The sequence below is a fragment of the Enhydra lutris genome, unplaced genomic scaffold (assembly GCF_002288905.1).
Source record: "Enhydra lutris kenyoni isolate GAN:26980312 unplaced genomic scaffold, ASM228890v2 scaffoldscaffold12, whole genome shotgun sequence".
Taxonomy (NCBI): domain Eukaryota; kingdom Metazoa; phylum Chordata; class Mammalia; order Carnivora; family Mustelidae; genus Enhydra; species Enhydra lutris.
The window spans coordinates 24,943,941-24,963,286 of NW_019154096.1; the positions used below are offsets into that span (position 1 = coordinate 24,943,941).

Genomic DNA, 19,346 nt, shown 5'->3' on the forward strand with positions numbered 1-19,346 from the left:
GTGACCTTGGGCAAATCACATGGCCTCTCTGTGCCATTCCAACTGTGACACACTGATGAATGTCTATGAAGGAGCCATGTGCTGAGTGGAGGAAAGCCACCAAGGAAGAAGGAGCGCTGGGTAGATGGGGGAAGTCCAGGGAAAGAGGAAGGAGCCGGAAGGGAAAGCAGCAGATGCCGGGATCCAGAGCGAGACTGGGTGTTACAAGGTCAGTGACATGGCAGGTGTGGAACTGCTCCAAGGGCTCTGTGGCCCCAGCTGTCCCCCAGCTCTGCCCCTGGCTGTGTTCAGGGTGATGCAAGAGGAGGGGCTTAGCTCCGGAGAGGTGGCTGACCCTCCGAGCCATCAGGCCTGGGATGAGGTCACACTGTGGGGATAGAGAAGGTGGAGGGGGTACAGGTCAGTAACAGAGGCTCTCAGCTCTGTAAGGATTCTGATGGGCCACCCTTTGGGGGTGTCAAGGTCCTGGCCCAGCAGCAAATCCTAGGGAAAAGGAACCAGGGGGATTGCTTTGTCTCTCTGAGAATAAGATGGAGGGAGGGGCCTCTTAGGGACAGGTCTTGGTAATGCCACTTGGGGAGTCATGGATGCAAGGCCAGTATCCCCCAGTACTAAGACTGCCAAAGGCTGGGAGCTTCTGTTCCGGAGCAAGGGATAGTCTCTAAGGGCTCCTGCAGAGCTGATGGAGAGACAACCATGGGGAGACCATGGTAGGAATGCCACCATAAGAATGCAAAACGCAGAGATCCCCTGCACACATTACGATTGGACTCCTCATTGCAATTTGTGTAGGAGCTAAATTCTGCATCTGGGTTAACACGAGGGACAAAGCAGGGGGTCCGATATTCAGTCTGCAGGAGCCCCAGAAATCTGTAGTCTATGGGAGTTGGGACAGTTCAAGGATGTCTGCCCTGGAGTGCCATGCCAGCAGGACAGAGGGCCACAGAGCCACATGGGACTAAATGCTGGGTAGGGCCCTGGATCAGGAGTTTGGGATGCTGCTTTCTACCTCATGTATTAATACTGTCCATGGGTCTGACGCTGGCAGTTTGCCAGTTTGCAAGGTGCTTTCATGAAATAATTTCATTGTTATGTTTGGCCACTTTCTGTGTGTGGACACTGGTGGACTGAGAAGTAAAGCGACCTGCCCCCAGGAAGGCATTCAGAGCTGGGACAGGAACCCAGGCATGGGTCTGGTCCCAGAGCATCTGGATCTTGTCCCTTGCAGACCAGGGGGTGAAAGGACTTGGCTAAGCCCCTGGGCCAGAGACACGCAGGTGGTGGGCATTCTGCATCATCTGATCGAGACTCCCAAGGGATGTTCTGAGAAGTATCTGCTCCCTCCCTCACTTCAGGTGCTAGAGGGCTTGGGGGAAGGCAGAGGTGTGCCCCAGTTTGAGGGTATGGGGAAGAGAAGGGGGAGGCAGGGACCCAGCTCCTACGGTCTAGGAAATCCCAGGGCCTACACTTCAAGTCTTTTCCTTTAAAAAATTTACACAAGAAATTACAAACTTGTTATTGAAAACAAATCTAAAAACCTAACGAGAAAAGAAAATCCATTTTTCTACTTAGCAGTAGCCTCTGTTAACCGTTTAGTTATCCTTCTAGACATGCAGATCTGTGCACGGATGTACACGCTTGCACACACACACACACCTGGGCGTTACAATGCATGCCATCAGAAACTTGCTTCCCTCCCGCTCTGGCCCTGCAACAAAAGAAGAAGGTCATCTTGGGGCCCCTCGTGGCTCAGGTGGTTAAGTGTCTGCCTTCAACTTAGGTCATGATCTCAGGGTCTTCAGATCGAGTCCCGCATCGGGCTCCCCGCTCAGTGGAGAGTCTGCTTCTCCCTGGCTTGTCTGTCTCTCAAATAAATAAATAGAATCTTTAAAAAAGAAGAAGGAAGAAGGAGGAGGAGGAAGAGGAGGAGGAGGAGGAGGAGGACATCTTTCCAACCTGAAATATGTAGAGATGTGTCTTCATTCTCAATTTACCCCATCTACCCCATCATATAGCTAGATAATCACCTATTTAATCATATCCTCTAGTACTGTAAATTGACATTGTTTCTAAATTTTGGTGTCATAAAAAATGATGGAAGGTAAATCTATTTCGGCTTACCTGGTTTTTCTTAGGAAACTCCTGGTTTCCAGAAGTGCATCTGAGTGAAAAATGTACCAAAACCACATTCTGAGGGCCCTTGACGTACATTTCCCAATTAAGCCAACTGGGATAGGTTGATCCAGAAAGGTTGTTCAGGTTTTAGTCTTTTCCATGGTGTAATAGGATGACAGCCCAAATATTCTAAATTTTGGTTTACACCATCTACTCTCAAAACACTTCAAAAAGTCTTAAGCATCCAAATGGATGACCCTACCAGAAATTTTTGACTTTGCTGTCTACTTGGCACGAATCTGGCGTTCCTAATGATGCTCCCAAGGGGCCTAGCACATTTGAGGGACCTTCTGGTATCATCTCAGCTGATTGTCTTGCTAAGTGGTCAGGAGGATATATGGGACAGAACACTGGTTTGGGAGGCAGAAGACACAGATTCTAGCCCAACTCTGCCGTCTTCGTGTCTGACATGAGCGTTCTGTGGGTGGATGTGGTGAAGTTTGCACAGTGTGCATGTATGAGCAGGGAACTGGACTCTTGACAATGGGTAAGGTGCCAAGTGTTATGTTAAAAATGCATACAAATCAACTGTAAGAAGTAATTTTAGGGACACATATAATAAGGAGGCATGGGGGACAGTCAGGGGCTGCAGGTATGACTGATGCTTTGTCCCCTTGGAATGATGATGACCAATGATGGCATCTTCGTAAAGGCCAATATTCCCCTCCCTCCACCTCAAGCCAACGATTGACCAAGTCCAAGGATTGGCCAAGTCCGAGTCTGTGATTGGCTCAGCTTGGGTCACATGCTTATCCTACCCCGGAACCAGTCACTGTGCCCAGGGATGGGGTGCTGTGATTTGGATGGAGCTAGGTTCAGGCCCACCCTGGAAGGAAGATGGGGGACATCCTGGACAACCCCAAACAATGGCTACCACAGTGCCTAAGGAGACTGGATCCCAAGAAGGACCCAGAGCCATCTGGGAGAAGATTGGAAGGAAAAATCTGTCCTCATGCTTCAGGCAGGCAGGCAGAAGGTAGGGAGAAATTTCAAGGTCTGGAGCCAGGAGAAACTTAAGAGTGACCTAGAGGTGGCAATGACGGCCAAATGGGTGTCCAGCCACTGCCACCAGGGGACGCTGCTAAGCAAAGCATAGAGACCGCACGGCCTTTAGGGGCCACAGCCCGGGGAACCAGTCTGACCTCCAACCCACATAGGATCTGAGGGCACAGGTGGCCTGGGGCAGGTGACGAGGAAGGCAGGCTGGACACCACTCACATTTCCTGAGAAGGCCAGTGACAACTCTGACCCGTGTACAGGTCTGGAACCTTCAAGTGCCCCCAGCTGGCTATCTCCCTGGGATTTAGCAATAATTCCCTTAAAACCTAGGAAGAGGATGGGGGCCTGATGAGGGGCTTTGAAGAGAGTCAGAGAGTGAGTGAGAGGAAACCCTGACATGCTCTCTGATCTGAGAGACGGGGGAAGAGGAAGCAGGAGGTGGGGGAGGGGGGTGAGTGGCTGGAAATGAGAGACAAGCAGGCTGGGGGTGGGGAGAGTGGCTGGTAAGGTGGCAGGGGAGCACTGACTGAGAAGCCCAACAGCCCTGGATTCGATCCACTGTTTACTGGCCATGTGAACGTCAACATGTTACTTTTCCTCTAAGCCTCGGATTTCCCACCTCTAAGATGTAGGTGAGGACACCTCCCTTACAGGTTATCGTGAGTGCTGAATGAGGTCAGGTCATCTGTGCAGGCCCAGCTCGACCGTCCACATGTCTGCACGATGGCAGTGTCCTATGGGTGTGTATCACAGAGCTCTTTTCCACACTGTCCTTATGTGTGCATGCTTCAGCTCAGTCCCTTTGCCTTTCTTCCTCCCGATAGACCGCAGGGCTGTGAAGAAAGATCTGTTTGCCATCTCCTCTCAAAATATATGAGTAAGAAGCCAGGCCCAGAACACCCTGTCTTTAAGTGCACTGACAATGGGTGCAAAGGCCAGGCAGTGACACAAGCAGTTTGCAGGGAGTTGCAAAAGTGAAATCAATCTATCTGCAGGACTGGCTCAGCAGCCTTTGGAATAAGAAACTGACAAGAACCCGCAGCTGTAAATGTTAATGGGTCGGCCATACTTCCTGAGCAATTAAAGGGGACGTGGAAAGATGACCAGACGAGCCAAGTTTTTTTGTTTGTTTGTGCCAACAAGTATGGTTTATTCTAGAAGCAGATATCTTCCAGGATTTTTTACTGTGTGGATTATTAAAAATCATTCCTTATGGAGGAGGGAGAGACTGTTCTAGCCACCACCGCAGCGGGTGGGGGTGGGGTGGGGGCCAGAGCTCAAGGACATGAACAGACTTCCATGAACAGACTTCTAGGTCAGCCCCTTGATGGGACTGGATAGGCCAACGTGGGGCTGGAGACTCTAGGAATGGGGCTTGAGGGGCTGGTGCGTCTGAAAAAAATATTAAATGTGAGAGGAAATTCCTACAACATGGATGAGACTTGAGGACATCCTACTCCATGAACAGAGCCAGTCTCAAAAGGACGAATATTTTGTGGCTCCACTGATATGGGGTGCCTGGAGCAGTCCTGTTCATAGGGACGGAGAGTAGAAAGGTGCTGATGGGGGCGGGGCGGTGGAGGAGGGGGAATGCTGTTCGCATTTAATGGGCATGAAGTCGAAGTTTTGCAAGATGCAGAGAGTTCTGTGGACAGATGGTGGCGATGTTTGCACAACAATGAACTGTACGCTTGAAGCATGGTCAAAATGGTAAATTTTATGTTATGTGGATTTTACCACAATACAAAAAAATGAGAAAGAAGAAGAACACAATGCACGTGGGCTTTTGGGGGGGCAAACTGGGGGCAAAGCGGGGGCAGTGGTGCGTACAGGGGAGGACAGCCAGCAAGATGACAAGGCGCGTGGCTGTTAGAAGCAGCAGCCGGGGAACATCCTCAGTGGGAGGGGGTCTTGAAAAATACACGGCGGTTTAATATTGACATGATGCTGTTGGCTGGATTCACAGTGAATCCCCATCTAGCCCCTGATCTGGGCTGAAGCCGGCTGCGGACACAGGTTTTGTGTAAATGGGGTCTTCGAGAAAACCCGGAGGGACCGAATCCATCTGAGCTGCTGTGAGCTGGACCTGTGTTGCCAGCACAGGAGGGAGCCACAGTCCAGGGACCTGATTTAGTGGAAGTAGGAGCTCAGAGCCACAGGTGGCCAGGACACTGTGGAACCCCAATGCTTCTTCCCACATCTCCCCATCCCGGCTTTCCACAGAATCTGCAGCCATCTCAAGGAACACTGGACTTCCCAGAGCATCAAAGGCCACCTTCTCTAGATGGTAAAGGATAGCAAAACCCCAGCTGGGTCCCATTTATGGAAGGTCTCTTTCCTCTTTTATCTTGCCAACCACCATTCTGCAGCCACCTTTGGCACGGTAGCTGTTTGGAAGGCAGGAGAGCACAGTGGGGGAGAGCGGGGGTTCCCCAGCCAGACATGCTGGATTTTGGGCCTGGCTCTGCCACTTACTGTGTGGCTTTGAACAAGTTATTCACTGTTTGAGCCTCGATGTATTCATCTGTAAAATGGGAGTGATGCTACTCATAGTCTGCTGCACAGAACTTTTGGGAGAATCGAATATGGTACTGCAAGGAACTCAAGTGTTGGTATGGATGGTTACTTTCCAGAAGCCTGTGGGTTCCTGACCTCTGCTCTAGCCTCCCTGGAACCCTGTGTGTCTTGGCTCAGAAGGGACAGAACTTCTTCCTTGGGCTGCCCTTCAACTGTTAGGAACATAGAACGCGTTAGGAACATAGAAGACCACTTACACACTAAGTGCTGTATTCTAACGCTTAGACTTTCTCCAAGGGAATGGGACCATTCCGCAGCCCATCCCTGCTCCTGGAATCACCCAGCCCCCAAGCACAGACCCACTACAGAGAGGAGAGTTCAATTGTCCTCCTAAAGGGAAGGCAGCCTTTTAATGGGCTCCGTGTGATAGACAAGTCGGTATTGCTGTTGAGACGGTGGGGCTGAGAACAGCCTCAAGCCCGGGGGCAGCTCCTGAGCAAGGCGGGCAAAGGGACTCGGACTCAGCATTGTGCCTTTGGCTGTGAGGCTCTCTCTTCTGCGATCTGGCTTGAATGCATCCGAAGAACTTGTGCTCTTCCGATATACTCTGGGAGAAGGGAAGACATCCATCAGGAGAGTCAGGAGAGGACAGGGAGGGGCCCGGCCCCTAGCTGGGAGCTGCTCAGGAGACCTGGGTGGACCTGCTCCCCCCACAAGACCCCAGGCAGATGTGGGTCAAGGCCAGCTTCTGCTCTGGGCTCTGCTGGGGACCTGGAAGGAGCCAATCCCCTTCTCAGAGCTTCACCTCCCCCTCCCTTTCTCCATCCAGTCAAAAAATACCTAGAGAGCAAGACAGCCAGCCCCCTTAGGATCCCTTACAGTCTAGTGGGAGAGAATACTATACATGGCGGGTAGCTGTCCTCTTCAGCCCTTGCCAAAGGCCCCAAGATGATGCTGCAGCCTCCTCCCTGGTCTCCCCCCACCCCCTGGCCCCCGACAGTCCATTCTTTACCGGGCAGCCAGGGGGTCCCCTCAGGCCCTGATCATAAGGCTCCAGGGCACCCCCATGCCCTCTGCGTGGGACCACCGGTCCCGCCCACCTACCCCATCTCATTTCTTACTTCTGTCCTGACCCACAAGGCCCCAGGCACCCTGGCCTATGTGTGATTTCACCCACACACCGGCACGTGAGAGCCCTATTTCTGGGCTCTCCCTAGACCCACATCGGGCTGGATCCTACCTTTTGTTTGGCTTAAGGAGCCCTCTCCCCACCCTGCCAGTCCTCCCTACTGTCCCTCACTTTACCTTTTTTTTTCCCTTATGGCACCTGGCCCTCTCCGATGTTTATGTTGGCTGCCCTCCTCCTCATAAGCCCCGTGGCCAGGGGAGCCCATCTGGACTCTTCCCCAGAGCCTAGCTCACAGCTGCTAAGGAAGTCTCTTGAATGAGTGGAGAGATGAATGGACAGAACGGGCAGCTTCCTGGGACAGGGCCTTATCTCCAGGGTCCTTGGATTCCCTCCAGGCATACAGCCAGGGTGGGCCTCGGGGAGCCCCCAGGATGACCTGCTGCCTGGGATCTTACCTGGTTTGTCGCCTTTGGGTAGGGACGGTGTCTTTATCTTCTTCGGGGATTGGCTGTAAGGGACACAAAGACAAGGCTGGGAAGGTGAGGCCGGAGCCCACTGGGGCACAGTGGCAGGGTGGGTGGGGCGGGGAGGGAAGTGCTCCAGGGAGACACCTGAGAACCCAGGCCCTCAAACCTAAATGAGCACAAGCCCCAGCCCCCAAGCTGCAACCACCCTCAAACTCAGCATTCCCTAGAGTGAGCCCATTCCTGCCTTCCCTTCCTGACTGTCCCCACCCTCTCTCATCGGCTCCTTCCAGTTCTACCAATCCCAGCAGCGTTCCCCGAGCTCTACTGGAAAAACTCCGGGAGGCTGTCAAAATGACACAGCCCCTGGTTCATCCCCCACGTGCTGTGTTAGAATGTTCCAGAATCTGCATTTTTCACAAGGTCTCCTGCAAATCTGCGTGCTGCTGGGCTGGGAAGTGAGACTAGCCCCAGGCTGAATCCCAGCTCTGGGGTGGACCCCCCGGGTGACTTTGGGCCTCCATGTAGCGGTGGCTTAGCCCGAGTTTTCCAATTTGTAAAATGGGGGTGTACCACTGCCTCCACAGATGGTTGCATGGGCTGCAGATACGTGAGACATCTGCCAGGGTCAGGCAGCGAGGTGGGCATGTATTATTGCCAGATCCGTCGCTGACATCTGGCCCTACACACCTGCTTTGTGAGGACTTCCTTACTCGACCCTTTCCCTGTGTCCTCCGGCCGTGGGAGGCACGTAACACCCCTGGTAAGGGACTTCTGCTTGCCTGTTAGCTTTCCTTCTCTATTTGTCTTCCCAAAGACCGAGAGCAGGAGGGCTCCATGTGGCTCCTCTGGCCTTGTCTTGCTATATCTGACGAAGGGCGCCCCTGGGGCATCCCCCAGAGCCCGCCACGGAAGCCTGGGCTGTAGCACAGGCTGACCTGGGGATCCCCAGGGGAGGGGCTGCGCCTTCTCCTCCTCCAGCACAGGCTCAGTGAGCCCAGGCTGTAGCCAGCACCCAGATCCCTTTTTTAGACTGCCCCAGCCTCCCCTGGGAGGGCAGGTGGATGAATGTGAGGGAGCAGCTCTGGGAGCAGGGGGGCAGGTGAGGGGTGTGGAGCTCACCTGTAGGGTGGTTGTTGCCTCTCTTGAGAAGGTTCGTGGACTTCGTGGAGCTGATGGAGAAGTTTTTCCACCGGGAGAGAGACTAGGGGCTGTGGAAGGAGCTGAGCCACCGCTGTCTGCAGGAGCCCCAGGGCCAGGTCTTTCTCTGCAAGCATAGCCGGGGGGCACGGTCTTCAGTGGCAAGACCCACGCTGTCCTGTCCCCATAAGTGACAGGCTGGAAGCAGGGCCTCCAGCTCTTCTGCCCAACCCTGACCCAGGACAGCTCTCTCTAACCATCTGACATTCTGCATCCAGGTCCCCTTTTGGGGGCGGGGGGGGGCTTTCTCTGTCCTGGCCCATGTGTGTGGAGAACACCCAACCTTTCCCCACCTTTTTCTCACCGCAAGATCACATGCCCGTACCTTGTTCTTGGCCCTCTCTGGCCCAGCCGCCATGCCTCCCGGCTCTCTCTGGAAAGCCCCCTGGGGAACTGCCTCCTTCCCCGCCTCCCCTCCTCCACTCCCTCCAGCTCCCATCAGCACTCCTCAACCCCCCACTTGGATACACCTTCCACCCACCATCCCAGTGTGTGCATGTGCGTCCGCTCGTGTGTCCCTGTGCATATGCTGTGCCTGTGTGTGCATGTTTCCCACAGCGGCGGGTGTCTGCTGAAGACAGCTCTGGACTTCTCCCTGCCAGGTGTCCAGGGTGGTGGTCAGCCCGAAGCCCCCTCTGAGAAGCAGGGGGGTGGAAATCCTGCTGAGGGAGGAGGAGCAGGGAGCAGGGGCACCGTCCTGCTGGAAAAGGCTAGTTTGGGTCTCCAAAAAGCAGCAGCAGCCCAGGGGGATGGATCTGGGTGGGAGCCGAGTGACATCCGGAGAACAAGGCCCTCAACAGCCTCCAGTCCGAGAAAGCCCCAGGCACCGGCTGTGTCCTCACCCTTCGGAGGAGCGTACAGGAGCCAGAACTGGATGGCGCTCAAGGAGTCCGTCTGCAGGATCTGACAAAGGAGCTCCAGGATCTGCAGGCAGGAGGACAGGCCCCGGGTCAGCGTGTCCAGTAGGCACATCCCAGCCGGCAGCACAGGCCCCTCTCCCACAACATGGGCTCCCAGAGTCACATGCTTGGCTCCACTGGTCCCCACCAAGGCCCCTGCCCCGTGACTTCTCACTTTACAGAGCACTTTCTGTCCCACCAGTCCCAGAGGAAGAGTCTTGAGGACACCCAGCCGGGAGAGTGTGGCAGAACCAAGCTTCTGAACCCTGTGTGTGGACGCCTCCTCCCTGAACCCCGTGTGGGCTGCTGGTGTGCCAGAGTCCCTCACTGGGAGGGCAGAGTGTGAGCGGGCCGCGTGGCCGCTCAGAGACGCACCGAGTCTCGGATCCCTGGTTCCTGGGCGTGGGGATTTCGGGAACCCCACAGGCCTCCCCTCCCTGGAGCTCCCAGGGTCTGGAGACGCTAGCGTAGAGGTGGGGTGATCGGAGGGGGCGGGCTGCAGCTCAGGGCTGTCTGGTTCGACAGACTGCCCGGCCTGGGACTCCGTCTGGCCCAGTGGCATGCGCACTTCACCCTCAGCCGCTTCCTCAGCCGCTTCCTCAGCCTCGGGCGTCACTGCCACTTTCCGACCCTCTTCCCCCTGTGTTCTCCAGGCAAGTGTCATCTGGGGGAGAGCCAGCTCTGTGTCAAACGGGCTACGGGGGCTCCCTAGGCCGAGCTGCTGATGGCGGCTGTGGCTACGGCCGGCTGGAGTTGGGGCTCGCGGTAGCAGGTGGAACCCTTGGAGTCCTAGGAAAGTGGGGTCCCCTCAGTGCTTGACAGTTGGTCTTCCCAGGACCTGGAGGGGCCTGTCAGTCCCCAGCAAGTCTGCCTCATCCTCAGCAGAGTGAGAACCGGGCTGAGAATCTTCCCAGGCCTCTGCCGCCTAGGGCACCCCCTCGGTCCCAGATACCCACCTGTTGCAGTGACTCCCACCCTGGGTCTGCCCCTGGGCCCTTCTCCGTTCTCCGCGTCCAACTTACCTGCCCTGGGCCCCCTCCCCACAGGACCCGAGAACCTAATTCCAGGCAAGGTGAGGCCGCCCTATGGTGGAGAAAGTGCTGTTCTAGTCCGGGTTACACCGCTCCCTCTCTGGGGGCCTGGGCCACAGAATGTCACCTGGCAGGGTCTTAGCCTCGCCATCTGTGGAATGGGGATTCTGGGCCCTGCCTGCACTATCCATTTCAGTGGACTGTGCAGTTCTCCAAAGGACTGCAGGCTTGGAAGTGCTGGTCACGGGGAGGGTGTTAAGAGACTGGCTCTGTGTGTAACCTTTTCTGGAGAACATGGATGCTTTTGGAAAGGGACTGCGAGATAGCTTTAAGCCACCGGCAAGGGGCAAGGACTCATCTCAGGCCTTGACCGGGAAACTTGTGCAGGCGGTGGGGGGGTCGGGGGTGAGTCTGTGCGTCACTGTGGCAGAGACCAAACCCCTCCAAGTGTGGGAAGACCGTGCTGGGACTGGCCTGGCGGGCTGTAGCCCAAGGCAGAGCAGGGCATGCTTTGGGGACAACACTAGGCAGGACCTTCCTCTCCAGCCTTTCAGCCACAGCGGCTCCCTTCCTGAACTCCTCCAGCGCCACAGCCGGAACCGCCCTTCTTGACAAGCCGTTCATGCTCCGGGCTTGGGTGGATCATGGAACTAAAGCCCTGAGCGGGGAAGGCCTTCAAAGAGAGGGAGAGCCTCCCACAGAAACCTGGATGCAACAGGGGGTTGGATCCAGGGGCTGGACTCCCAGGTCGGGAGTTCCTGAGACTGAGGGTCTCAGGTACATGTGTCCCCAGGAGAGGCCACGCTGCCTTTTTTCTTTTTTTAAAGAGGGAGAGGTGGGGGAAGGGGCAGAGGGAGAGGAAAAGAGAGAATCCCAAGCAGGCTCCACCCCATTATGGAGCCCAAAGCGGGGGTCCATGCCACGACCCTGAGATCATGACCTGAGCCAAAATCAAGAGCTGGACGCTTAACTGACGGAGCCACCCAGGCGCCCCGAGAGGCCACACTTTAAAGCACACTTTGAAGTTTTTAAGCTCCTAGTTGGGATTGCTGGGAGCCTGGGAGCAGCAACCCCCGTGTTCTCAGCCCTCAGACCAGGCCTCCATCGGGCCGTAGCTCCCAGCGTTCGTTCCCAGGGCCTCACCAGCAGCTCCTGATCCCGCAGGACAATGGTCTGAACTCCTCCATCTTTGCCAGAAGGATAAATCCGGGGGCTCTGGCGGGAGTGGCGGCGACCAACGGCTCGGGCGGAAGTGGGGATGAGCCTCCCGGTCTCGGCCGAGTACTTTGCCCCCTGCTCCCGCTGAGGTTCCTCCTTCTGCTGGGGGCAAAGTGGCCAGAGACTCCAGGCAGTGAGAGAGAGATCGAGAGAGATCAAGAGAGATCGAGAGAGAGAGAGAGAGAGAGAGAGGGCGGGGGGGGGGGGGGGGGGGGGTGGGGCTCAAGGAAGAAGGCAGAAGGGGCCCAGTCATACCTCTAGGGCATTCCCTCCCCTCCTGAAATCCCAGCATCACCACATTGCAGGAAACTGGGAGGATGACCAGGCCAGCCCACCCTGTTCTAGACTCCTCTCCCCAGCCAGGGGCCCCTCTATAGCCAAAGTTCTTCCTCCTGGAACTTGAATGCTGGAGCCCCTGGCGGTCCTCTGAAGTCCTCGTACTTCCTCCTAGGGAGACCCTCCTTCCCTCCCCTCCCCCAAGCCCATCATAGATTTGAAAGCAGTATCCTGGGCCATGGTCCCCATCGCCTACCTTAACTCCCAGGTCAGCTGCTCCCAAGTTTGTCCCCCAGAGCTTGGCATCTTTTCTTTGCCCTGGGAAACCCTCCTGAGCCAGGCCTATAGGTACGAGGCCTGGGACCTCCTACCCTTGCAACCCAGTAGATTGGGGCGTACTTCCTATTTTATTTGTTTGTTTACTTGTCTATTTATTTTAGAGAGATCAAGAGAGCTCCTGTGTGTGAGCAGGGGAGGGGCAGAGGAAGAGGGAGAGAAGCAGACTCCCTGCTGAGCACAGAGCTCCAATGTGGTGCTCCATCCCAGGACCCTGAGATCAAGAGTTGGACATTCAACCGACTGAGCCACCCAGGCACCCCTATACTTTTCCCCATTTTCAAGATAAGAAAAGTGAGACCCAGATTGCTTAACTGAGTTGCTGTGAGCATTGCACTGAGTTAGCCACAAAGCAATCATGAGAACTCTGTTGCCTCAGACAAGGGCAGAGCCAGAGTCCGTGTCAAGGGCCACACCTGCCCTCAGTCCCTTTCCAGCTACCTCCAAGCTGCCTCCAATTGTCTTTACTGAATTACCAGCAAATGGCACCCATGAGGTCACCCCATCCTATTTGAAATCCTTCAGTGAATCTCCCCTCCTTATGAGATCCGACACTCCAGTAAGTTCAGAAATTAAGAACAAGCTCCTCTTTTTGTCCACATTAAAAGCCGGCCCCTCCTCACACTTCCCCCCTTCCCCCCTCCATGGCTGCCCACGTATCCCTGCACGTCAGCCCGGTCTCTAAGGATGTCTTGCCTTTCTTTCCCAGCTTCTGCGGTCTTGTGCTGCAGGCCTCCCCTAGGGACGCCTCCCCTGTCCACGTCTTCACATCCCCCTTCTGTTGCGAACCCTTCCTGGATTTCTCCACCCAGCCACCTTCTCTTCTCCTCCGAGCCCTTGCCGCGACCCTCCCCCTTCAGGCTGGTGTTCTGTAGCCCCCTCCTCCCTGGACCAACAGCCCCCCACCTCTTGTGGACACGGGCTTTACTGTCCATGAGGTGGGAACCCCCTTGGGAGGGATTTTGTTACAAAGAGATGGACCCTCGGATCTCTTCCGGACAGCGCCTTTGATCCACACCCACCTCTTTGCTCTTCAGCTCATTCTCCTTAGTGAAGACGGCCACCCGGGAAGCCAGGTCCTTCAACTCCTTCTTCCAGGTCTCTGGGAAGACACTGCCAGCTGATATGTGGGGTCCTCCTCCCCGCCCCTCTCTGTGGTACCCAGCACTGGGGGGAAGCGCCTGGTCATTTCCCCAGCCTTCCCAGCCTCATGTCTTACAGGGAAAGGGGGAGGCAGTGACCTTGAGGGAGGGAGGAGGAATCCCCCCCCCCTTGGTGCAGTCATTACTACGTTGATACCCTAGCCTGTGGCTTCACTGGGGGATGCTGGAGATGCTTGGCTCCCTGTGCTAGGAAGTGTGCGGGTTAATCCAGCTTTGCCTCCTTTGGACACTGAGGCCAGGCCAGAGACCCAGTGTCTGTGCTGTACCAGTCACTCAGACATCCACCTGTTCCTGGCGAAGCTGGTCTGGGAGCAGGCTGGCGACAGAGAGCCTCGGAACCCTCTCTGCTCTGCACCACTGTCCTGGTTCCTCCCTGGGGCCTCTCCTCACACCCACCAGTGAGCTTCCCCTTGGCCCGCAGGGAAGGGCAAGGGCCTGGGCAGGGCCATGGCCGCCTGAGAGCTGCCACTCCATCTCTGGCTGTCTGCTCCGATGGCCCAGTGACGGAGCATACAAGCTACTCAACATTTCCAGTATCATCCCTGTCTCTGGCTGTCAGTCACGTGACTGTGGCCCCCCTCTGCCTCTCCTCTGATGGTTATTACTCCTCAAATACCTCAAGTCTGAGTAGGGGCCATATTTCTGAGGACCTGGGGAGGGGGTGGGGAAGAATGCAGATGCTGCTGCCTGAGGAAATGTGGAAAAATCTAGGGTACCCTACAGGACCCCACCAACCTAAGAGCTCTTTCCTTCCCAGGCACCTGGAGAGGGGTTGCTGCCCAAGTACACACCAGAGGAAAGCTGAGGCTCCCGATTGGACTGTGGGTCTCCAACGGGGACAGAGATGCCGGGCATCCCCATCAGACAGTGGGATAAAAGTGTGACTTGAGGCACGGGGGCCAGAGAGAACTCGTCTCTGACGACACAGACGGGCTTCCCGGTGAGATCTGCGAAGGGTGAGAGGCCGTGAGGAGAAGAGCCTGGGTGGACCCTAGGAAGCCTGGGAGACTGGGAGGCGGTGGGCAGGGAGAGCACTGAACCCGCTTCTTCCAGGAACCACAAAAGCCCATAGATCGCTGGAGCTGGGAGATCCCGCGGCCGCGGAGGCCCTACCCACAGGGACATTAGGACAGACAGTGACAGGTTCACCCAGCGAGTCAGGTGGAGGTGAGCTAGGAACCCAGGCTTTCTGGGACCTTGGTACTGGGGTCCTTCTGATGTTCTAGGACAGAGCAAGGAACTGCAGGTGTGAACACACAGAGGCAGACAGCTTAAAGAGGAAGGCATGGGGGTGCAGCGCTAAGCCACAGTCTGTGACCAGAGGGGCCTGGGCTCAAATCACAGGGAGTGGTAAGAGTCAGCCAGACCCCCCTGGAGAAAACTCCTTGCCATCTGTCAGCCTGTGCCAGGCAGCCTGGGGGAGATGGCGAGCCGCTTACACACGAGGACCCTGCTGCCTTACAGTCTGACCATGTATTATTGTCCACTGTGAAGCTTTAAGGACCAGCCTTGTAGGACCGAGCATGGTGGCTCACTCTGTCCTTTCAGAAACACTCTCTTTTTTGGCCAGGGGTCCCCTCATTCTCCTGGTCCCTCCTAACTCGCAGGCCACTCCTCACCTCCTCTGCTCCTTCCTTCTCACCAATGGTGTCCCTCCTAGAATGGCCACATCGGGGTCTCTCGCCTGAACTCTGGGCCCAGCCACTTACTCTGCCCTTCCACCCCCATGCCTGAAAGTCATGTGCATCTTGCATCTCCCAGGTCCTCACCAAATTCCCAACCCCCCTTCCACTCAGCTTGGGCCCTCGCTTCGGGCTCTTTTTGCCTCAGTCCATGTGACTCTGGTTTTCTAGCCATCAGGCCCAGCACCTGGGAGTCATCCTTGACCGCTCTTTGCCTTTCCCACTCATTTCTAACCAGTCTGCAAATCCTGTTGGCTTCACCTCTGTAGGTCTCTAGAGCAGGGCCGCTCAGTCTTCTACTGCTACCTCCTTGGTCCATGCCACCCTCCAGACAGTGGCCAACATGTCACTCCTGTCATTTCTTTGCTTTTGCCCCTTCCCATGGCTCCTGTTGCCTCAGTGAGATGGCTCAATGGTAAGTGGGTGACCTCCAAGGCCCACGTGCTCTGGACCCCCATCACCTCTCTGGCCCATCTCCTTTTTACCCTTCCTTATTCTGCTCCAGCCACACTGGATTCCTTACTGACCCTCCAACAGAGCCAGGATGTGTGCCTCAGGGCCTTTGCACTTGCTGTTCCCACTGCCCGGGACATTTTTTCCCCCAATATCCACAATATCCCTTTAGTTCTTTGCCCAAAGGCCATGCTATTGATGAGGTTTCCTCCCCTCTAGAGCCTTGGCGCTTTCTACACCTTGACACCTCATCTGTTTCCTATCGTTTCTCACCAGAGTCAGCTCTGTGGGGTCAGGGACTGTCTTATTCACTGTCATATCCCCAGCGCCTAAAATGTACCTGACCTGTAGTTCACACTCAATAGATGGCTAAGTGGATTAATTGGCTTGAGTTCCAGAACAGAGTGCGGTTCTGGGGCAGAACATTTATCCCTTTCCCTGAATCCTAAAATGGGAGGATTGGCAATGAGGAACATGGTCTAGGGCTAGACACTCAGCCTTGGAGCCTGTCCCCCGGGTCAAGTCTTTGCTTGACCAAGTGCTTGCAAGTGGCCAAGGAGCTCTCTGACCCCGACCAAATCCCCACCCTTTCCGGGTCTCAGCTTGGAAATGGGGGCTGACAACTCTCTTTCCCATTTTTAAGACGGCCCCACCACCTCCAGCCGGGCCCCTACCCACCCCAGGTCTACCTTGGATGTGGGTCACACGTTGTGGGTGCGGGTGGTGTCGGGAGAAGAAGGAGTGGTGGCTGAGGCGGCCAAAGTGGTAGGCCCCAGGGGTTTGGGGCCTGGGGGTCCTCAGTGCCGTTTGGATCAGCTGGAAATCCACAATCCCTGGGATCATCAGTTCTTTCTGCGTCCCGCTGTCCCCGTGACTCCTCGGCCTGTGTCCTGACTTCTTTTCAGGCTCAGCCCTTGGACTGAAGGAGAAGATCAAGGAGAAGCTAATGGAGCCTCCGGGCAGCAGTGCCCACCCGGCTTGGAGCCCGGGGCTTATCTGGAGTCTATTACCGAGACACTCTGAAATGGGTTTCCAGGATCTCACTCCCACTCCCCTGGACCCAAAGCCGGGGCCTCTCCCAGGGTCTACTCCCAACTGGTACAATCCAGTCCCAGGGAGCTTCCTGTCTTCCTAAGATGCCTTCACAGGGAGCTCAAATCTATTTGAGAGAATTCAGATGGAATCTCTCGAAACCTCAGTTTTCTCCCACAAACCCTCTCTCAAGCCATAGGGAAGAAGCCACAGACCCACCTACTCATCCAAATACCTGGGTAGAAGCAAAGGGACCTTATATACACAGACACAGCAAGGGCCTGTCCCCAAGCTGACTCTTGGCAGCCCAGGAGAAGCCAGCTACAGGCAGCCCCCTAGCCCCCGTGCCCCCCAGGCAGTCTTGGTCCAGGCATCCAGAGGCTAAAGCTGGAGCACCGAGGCCAGATGGCGCCAGCATGTCCTTCCCCCGGGGGGCCCCTCCCAGGAGACGCAGAGCTGATGGGGTAGAGTCGCAACGCTGCAGGGAAGCGTCAAGCTCTTGCTCTGCTTTGCTGGAGACAAGCTTCTCAGGTTGTCTGTTCTCCGCCCTGCACCCCTGCCCTCCGCTGAGGATGCCAGGCCCTGCCTCTGGAGGAGGAGCTTGAGGTCAGTCCAGCAAGGATCCAAAGGTGGGGTGCTCTCCGCCTGGGGCCTGGGGGGGCCACCTGCCTGCGTGATGTCTGCGCTCCCTTCTCCCGCTGGCCCCGGCTGAAGGGAGGCCCTCTGGAGAAGAGACGGACTCTGGATATGCTAAGCAAGGTGCTCTGCCCTGGGACCCTCTGAGAATTTCGCTGACCAGGCCCCTGAGTTTTCTGTGCCGTCCTCGATTGGCCTCTAACGGATCTGGGACTTAAAGAAATAAAGCAAACCTTCTCTGAAATTTGCAGTTACCTGGTGGTCCCCTACCCCAAGTGATGGAGGAAGTCACCCCTCAGAAACCCCAGGAATTCTAGGACTAGGTGCTTCAGCCTCCCGTCACCATGTCCTCTCCCTCCAGGGAGGGACCCGGTTTGTGACCTATGCTAAACTCAGGCTCAGGAACCCACGGGGACCTGGCTGAGGGCAGCGGAAGTCGAGGCCCTTCAGTCTGCTGGGTTCCCCCTGGCCACCTTTGTCTCCCACCCCGCCCTGCCTCCACCACCCCCTTGGTCAGCAGCGGGGGGCACACAAGGGGTCTTACGTCATTAGTGGATGTTCAGCCAACTGGGTCTTCACTTCTGTAGCCATCATAGCCTTTCTGACAGAATAAAGGCCAGTGCACCTAATACTAGTGCTGGAGATGGATGGCAGGAACTCTCATACACTGATGGTGGGAGTCTAAACCGGAACAGACACTTGGGGGAGAAAAATTGGCAATATCTTGTAAAATTGAACATTGGCATGTTGAACTGGCATAGAGCGCTCAGCCGTTCCTCTCCCTGACATATACCCAGGGAGGCCCTTGCGGTGGTACCACGGGGGCTATATGTAAAAATATTCAGACTAACATCATGCAAATTAGCCAACACCTGGCGACATCCCAAATGTCCGATGGTGGCAGGAACAGGTAGATGAGCTGTGCTGCATGTGGACGATTGAGCGTCATATTGCAATGACGATGAACCACAGCTACACAGAACAACATGGGTGAATCTTGCAAATATAATGTGAGGTCAAGGAAAGCGAGTCCCAGAAGCCCCAGAGCCCGAGATTCCTTTTTAGAGGTAGAGTTCAAAGGCAAGCAAAAGTATCATAAATGTGATAAAATAAGGGCGGGGGGAGCAAGAAAACAGTACACACAAAATTCAGCAAGTGGCTATTTCTGAGGAAAGTAAGGGAGGGGGGATGGGATGGGAGGGGGTGGGTTAGATTGTTAGTGGGGCTGTTCTAGTTCTTGGTTTGAGAGGCGCCTTTGCCGGAGCTCTTTATAAGATGAAATAAACTAATTCGGTGACATGGATGTAAGATGATAGGTGTTGAAGTCAAGAATTATGATTGGGGGTGCCTGGGTGGCTCAGTGGGTGAAGCCTCTGCCTTTGGCTCAGGGTCCTGGGATGGAGCCCCGCATCGGGCTCCCTGCTCAGCGGGGAGCCTGCTCTCCCTCTCCCACTCCCCCTGCTTGTGTTTCCTCTTTCGCTGTGCCTCTCTCTGTTAAATAAATAGACAAAATGTAAAAAAAAAAAAGAATTGTGATTGGTCTAAATCTATGGACCTGAATATAGATATATATGTGCATATATGCATAATATATACACACACATACATATACACATACACGTACATATACACATATGGTACACGCACAGATATACATGTACACATACAAACACACGTGAACACTCACACATACACATGTACATAAGCACACACATGTACACATTTATATAGCATGTGCACGTGTACATACATGTACACATACACGTGCACGCATGCTTACATATACAGACATACACGCATGCATATACACACATACACACATACACCTACACACAATACAGCACACACATACACGTACATACACATGTGCATACACATACATATACATATGCACACATACAGGTACATATACACACAGCACATATATACAGGTCACATACAAATACACACGAACACATACACATGCATATGCACACGCATATATGTGCACACGTGCACACACATACAGTATACACATATATACATACATGTACACATATACACACATATACACATACACATTTACATAGATACACATACATAGACACATGCACATATACATATACACACAGCGCACACATACATGTACACACATAT

The 19,346-nt window shown here is 55.1% G+C and overlaps 1 protein-coding gene across 1 annotated transcript; it reads right to left on the reverse strand.

The window, feature by feature from the left end:
* Positions 1 to 6,086: 6,086 nt before the first annotated feature.
* LOC111145376 (thymus, brain and testes associated) lies at positions 6,087 to 17,801 on the reverse strand. The gene is made up of 9 exons (XM_022500244.1): positions 17,755 to 17,801; positions 16,232 to 16,461; positions 14,199 to 14,354; positions 13,267 to 13,346; positions 11,558 to 11,731; positions 9,327 to 9,408; positions 8,407 to 8,551; positions 7,276 to 7,328; positions 6,087 to 6,298 (listed from the first exon to the last, which is right to left on the reverse strand). The coding sequence occupies exons 1-9, from the start codon at positions 17,799 to 17,801 to the stop codon at positions 6,213 to 6,215; spliced, it is 1,053 nt and encodes a 350-aa protein (XP_022355952.1). The 3' UTR covers positions 6,087 to 6,212.
* Between the last annotated feature and the right edge of the window lie 1,545 nt (positions 17,802 to 19,346).

Coding starts and splice junctions, on each gene's coding strand:
- LOC111145376 (XM_022500244.1), bottom strand. CDS start 17,801: ATGGCTACAGAAGTGAAGACCCAGTTGGCTGAACATCCACTAATGAC. Junction 16,462..17,754: donor GCTGAACATCCACTAATGAC/GTAAGACCCCTT, acceptor CTTCTCCTTCAG/TCCAAGGGCTGAGCCTGAAA. Junction 6,299..7,275: donor ACCCAAAGGCGACAAACCAG/GTAAGATCCCAG, acceptor CCCTTCTCCCAG/AGTATATCGGAAGAGCACAA.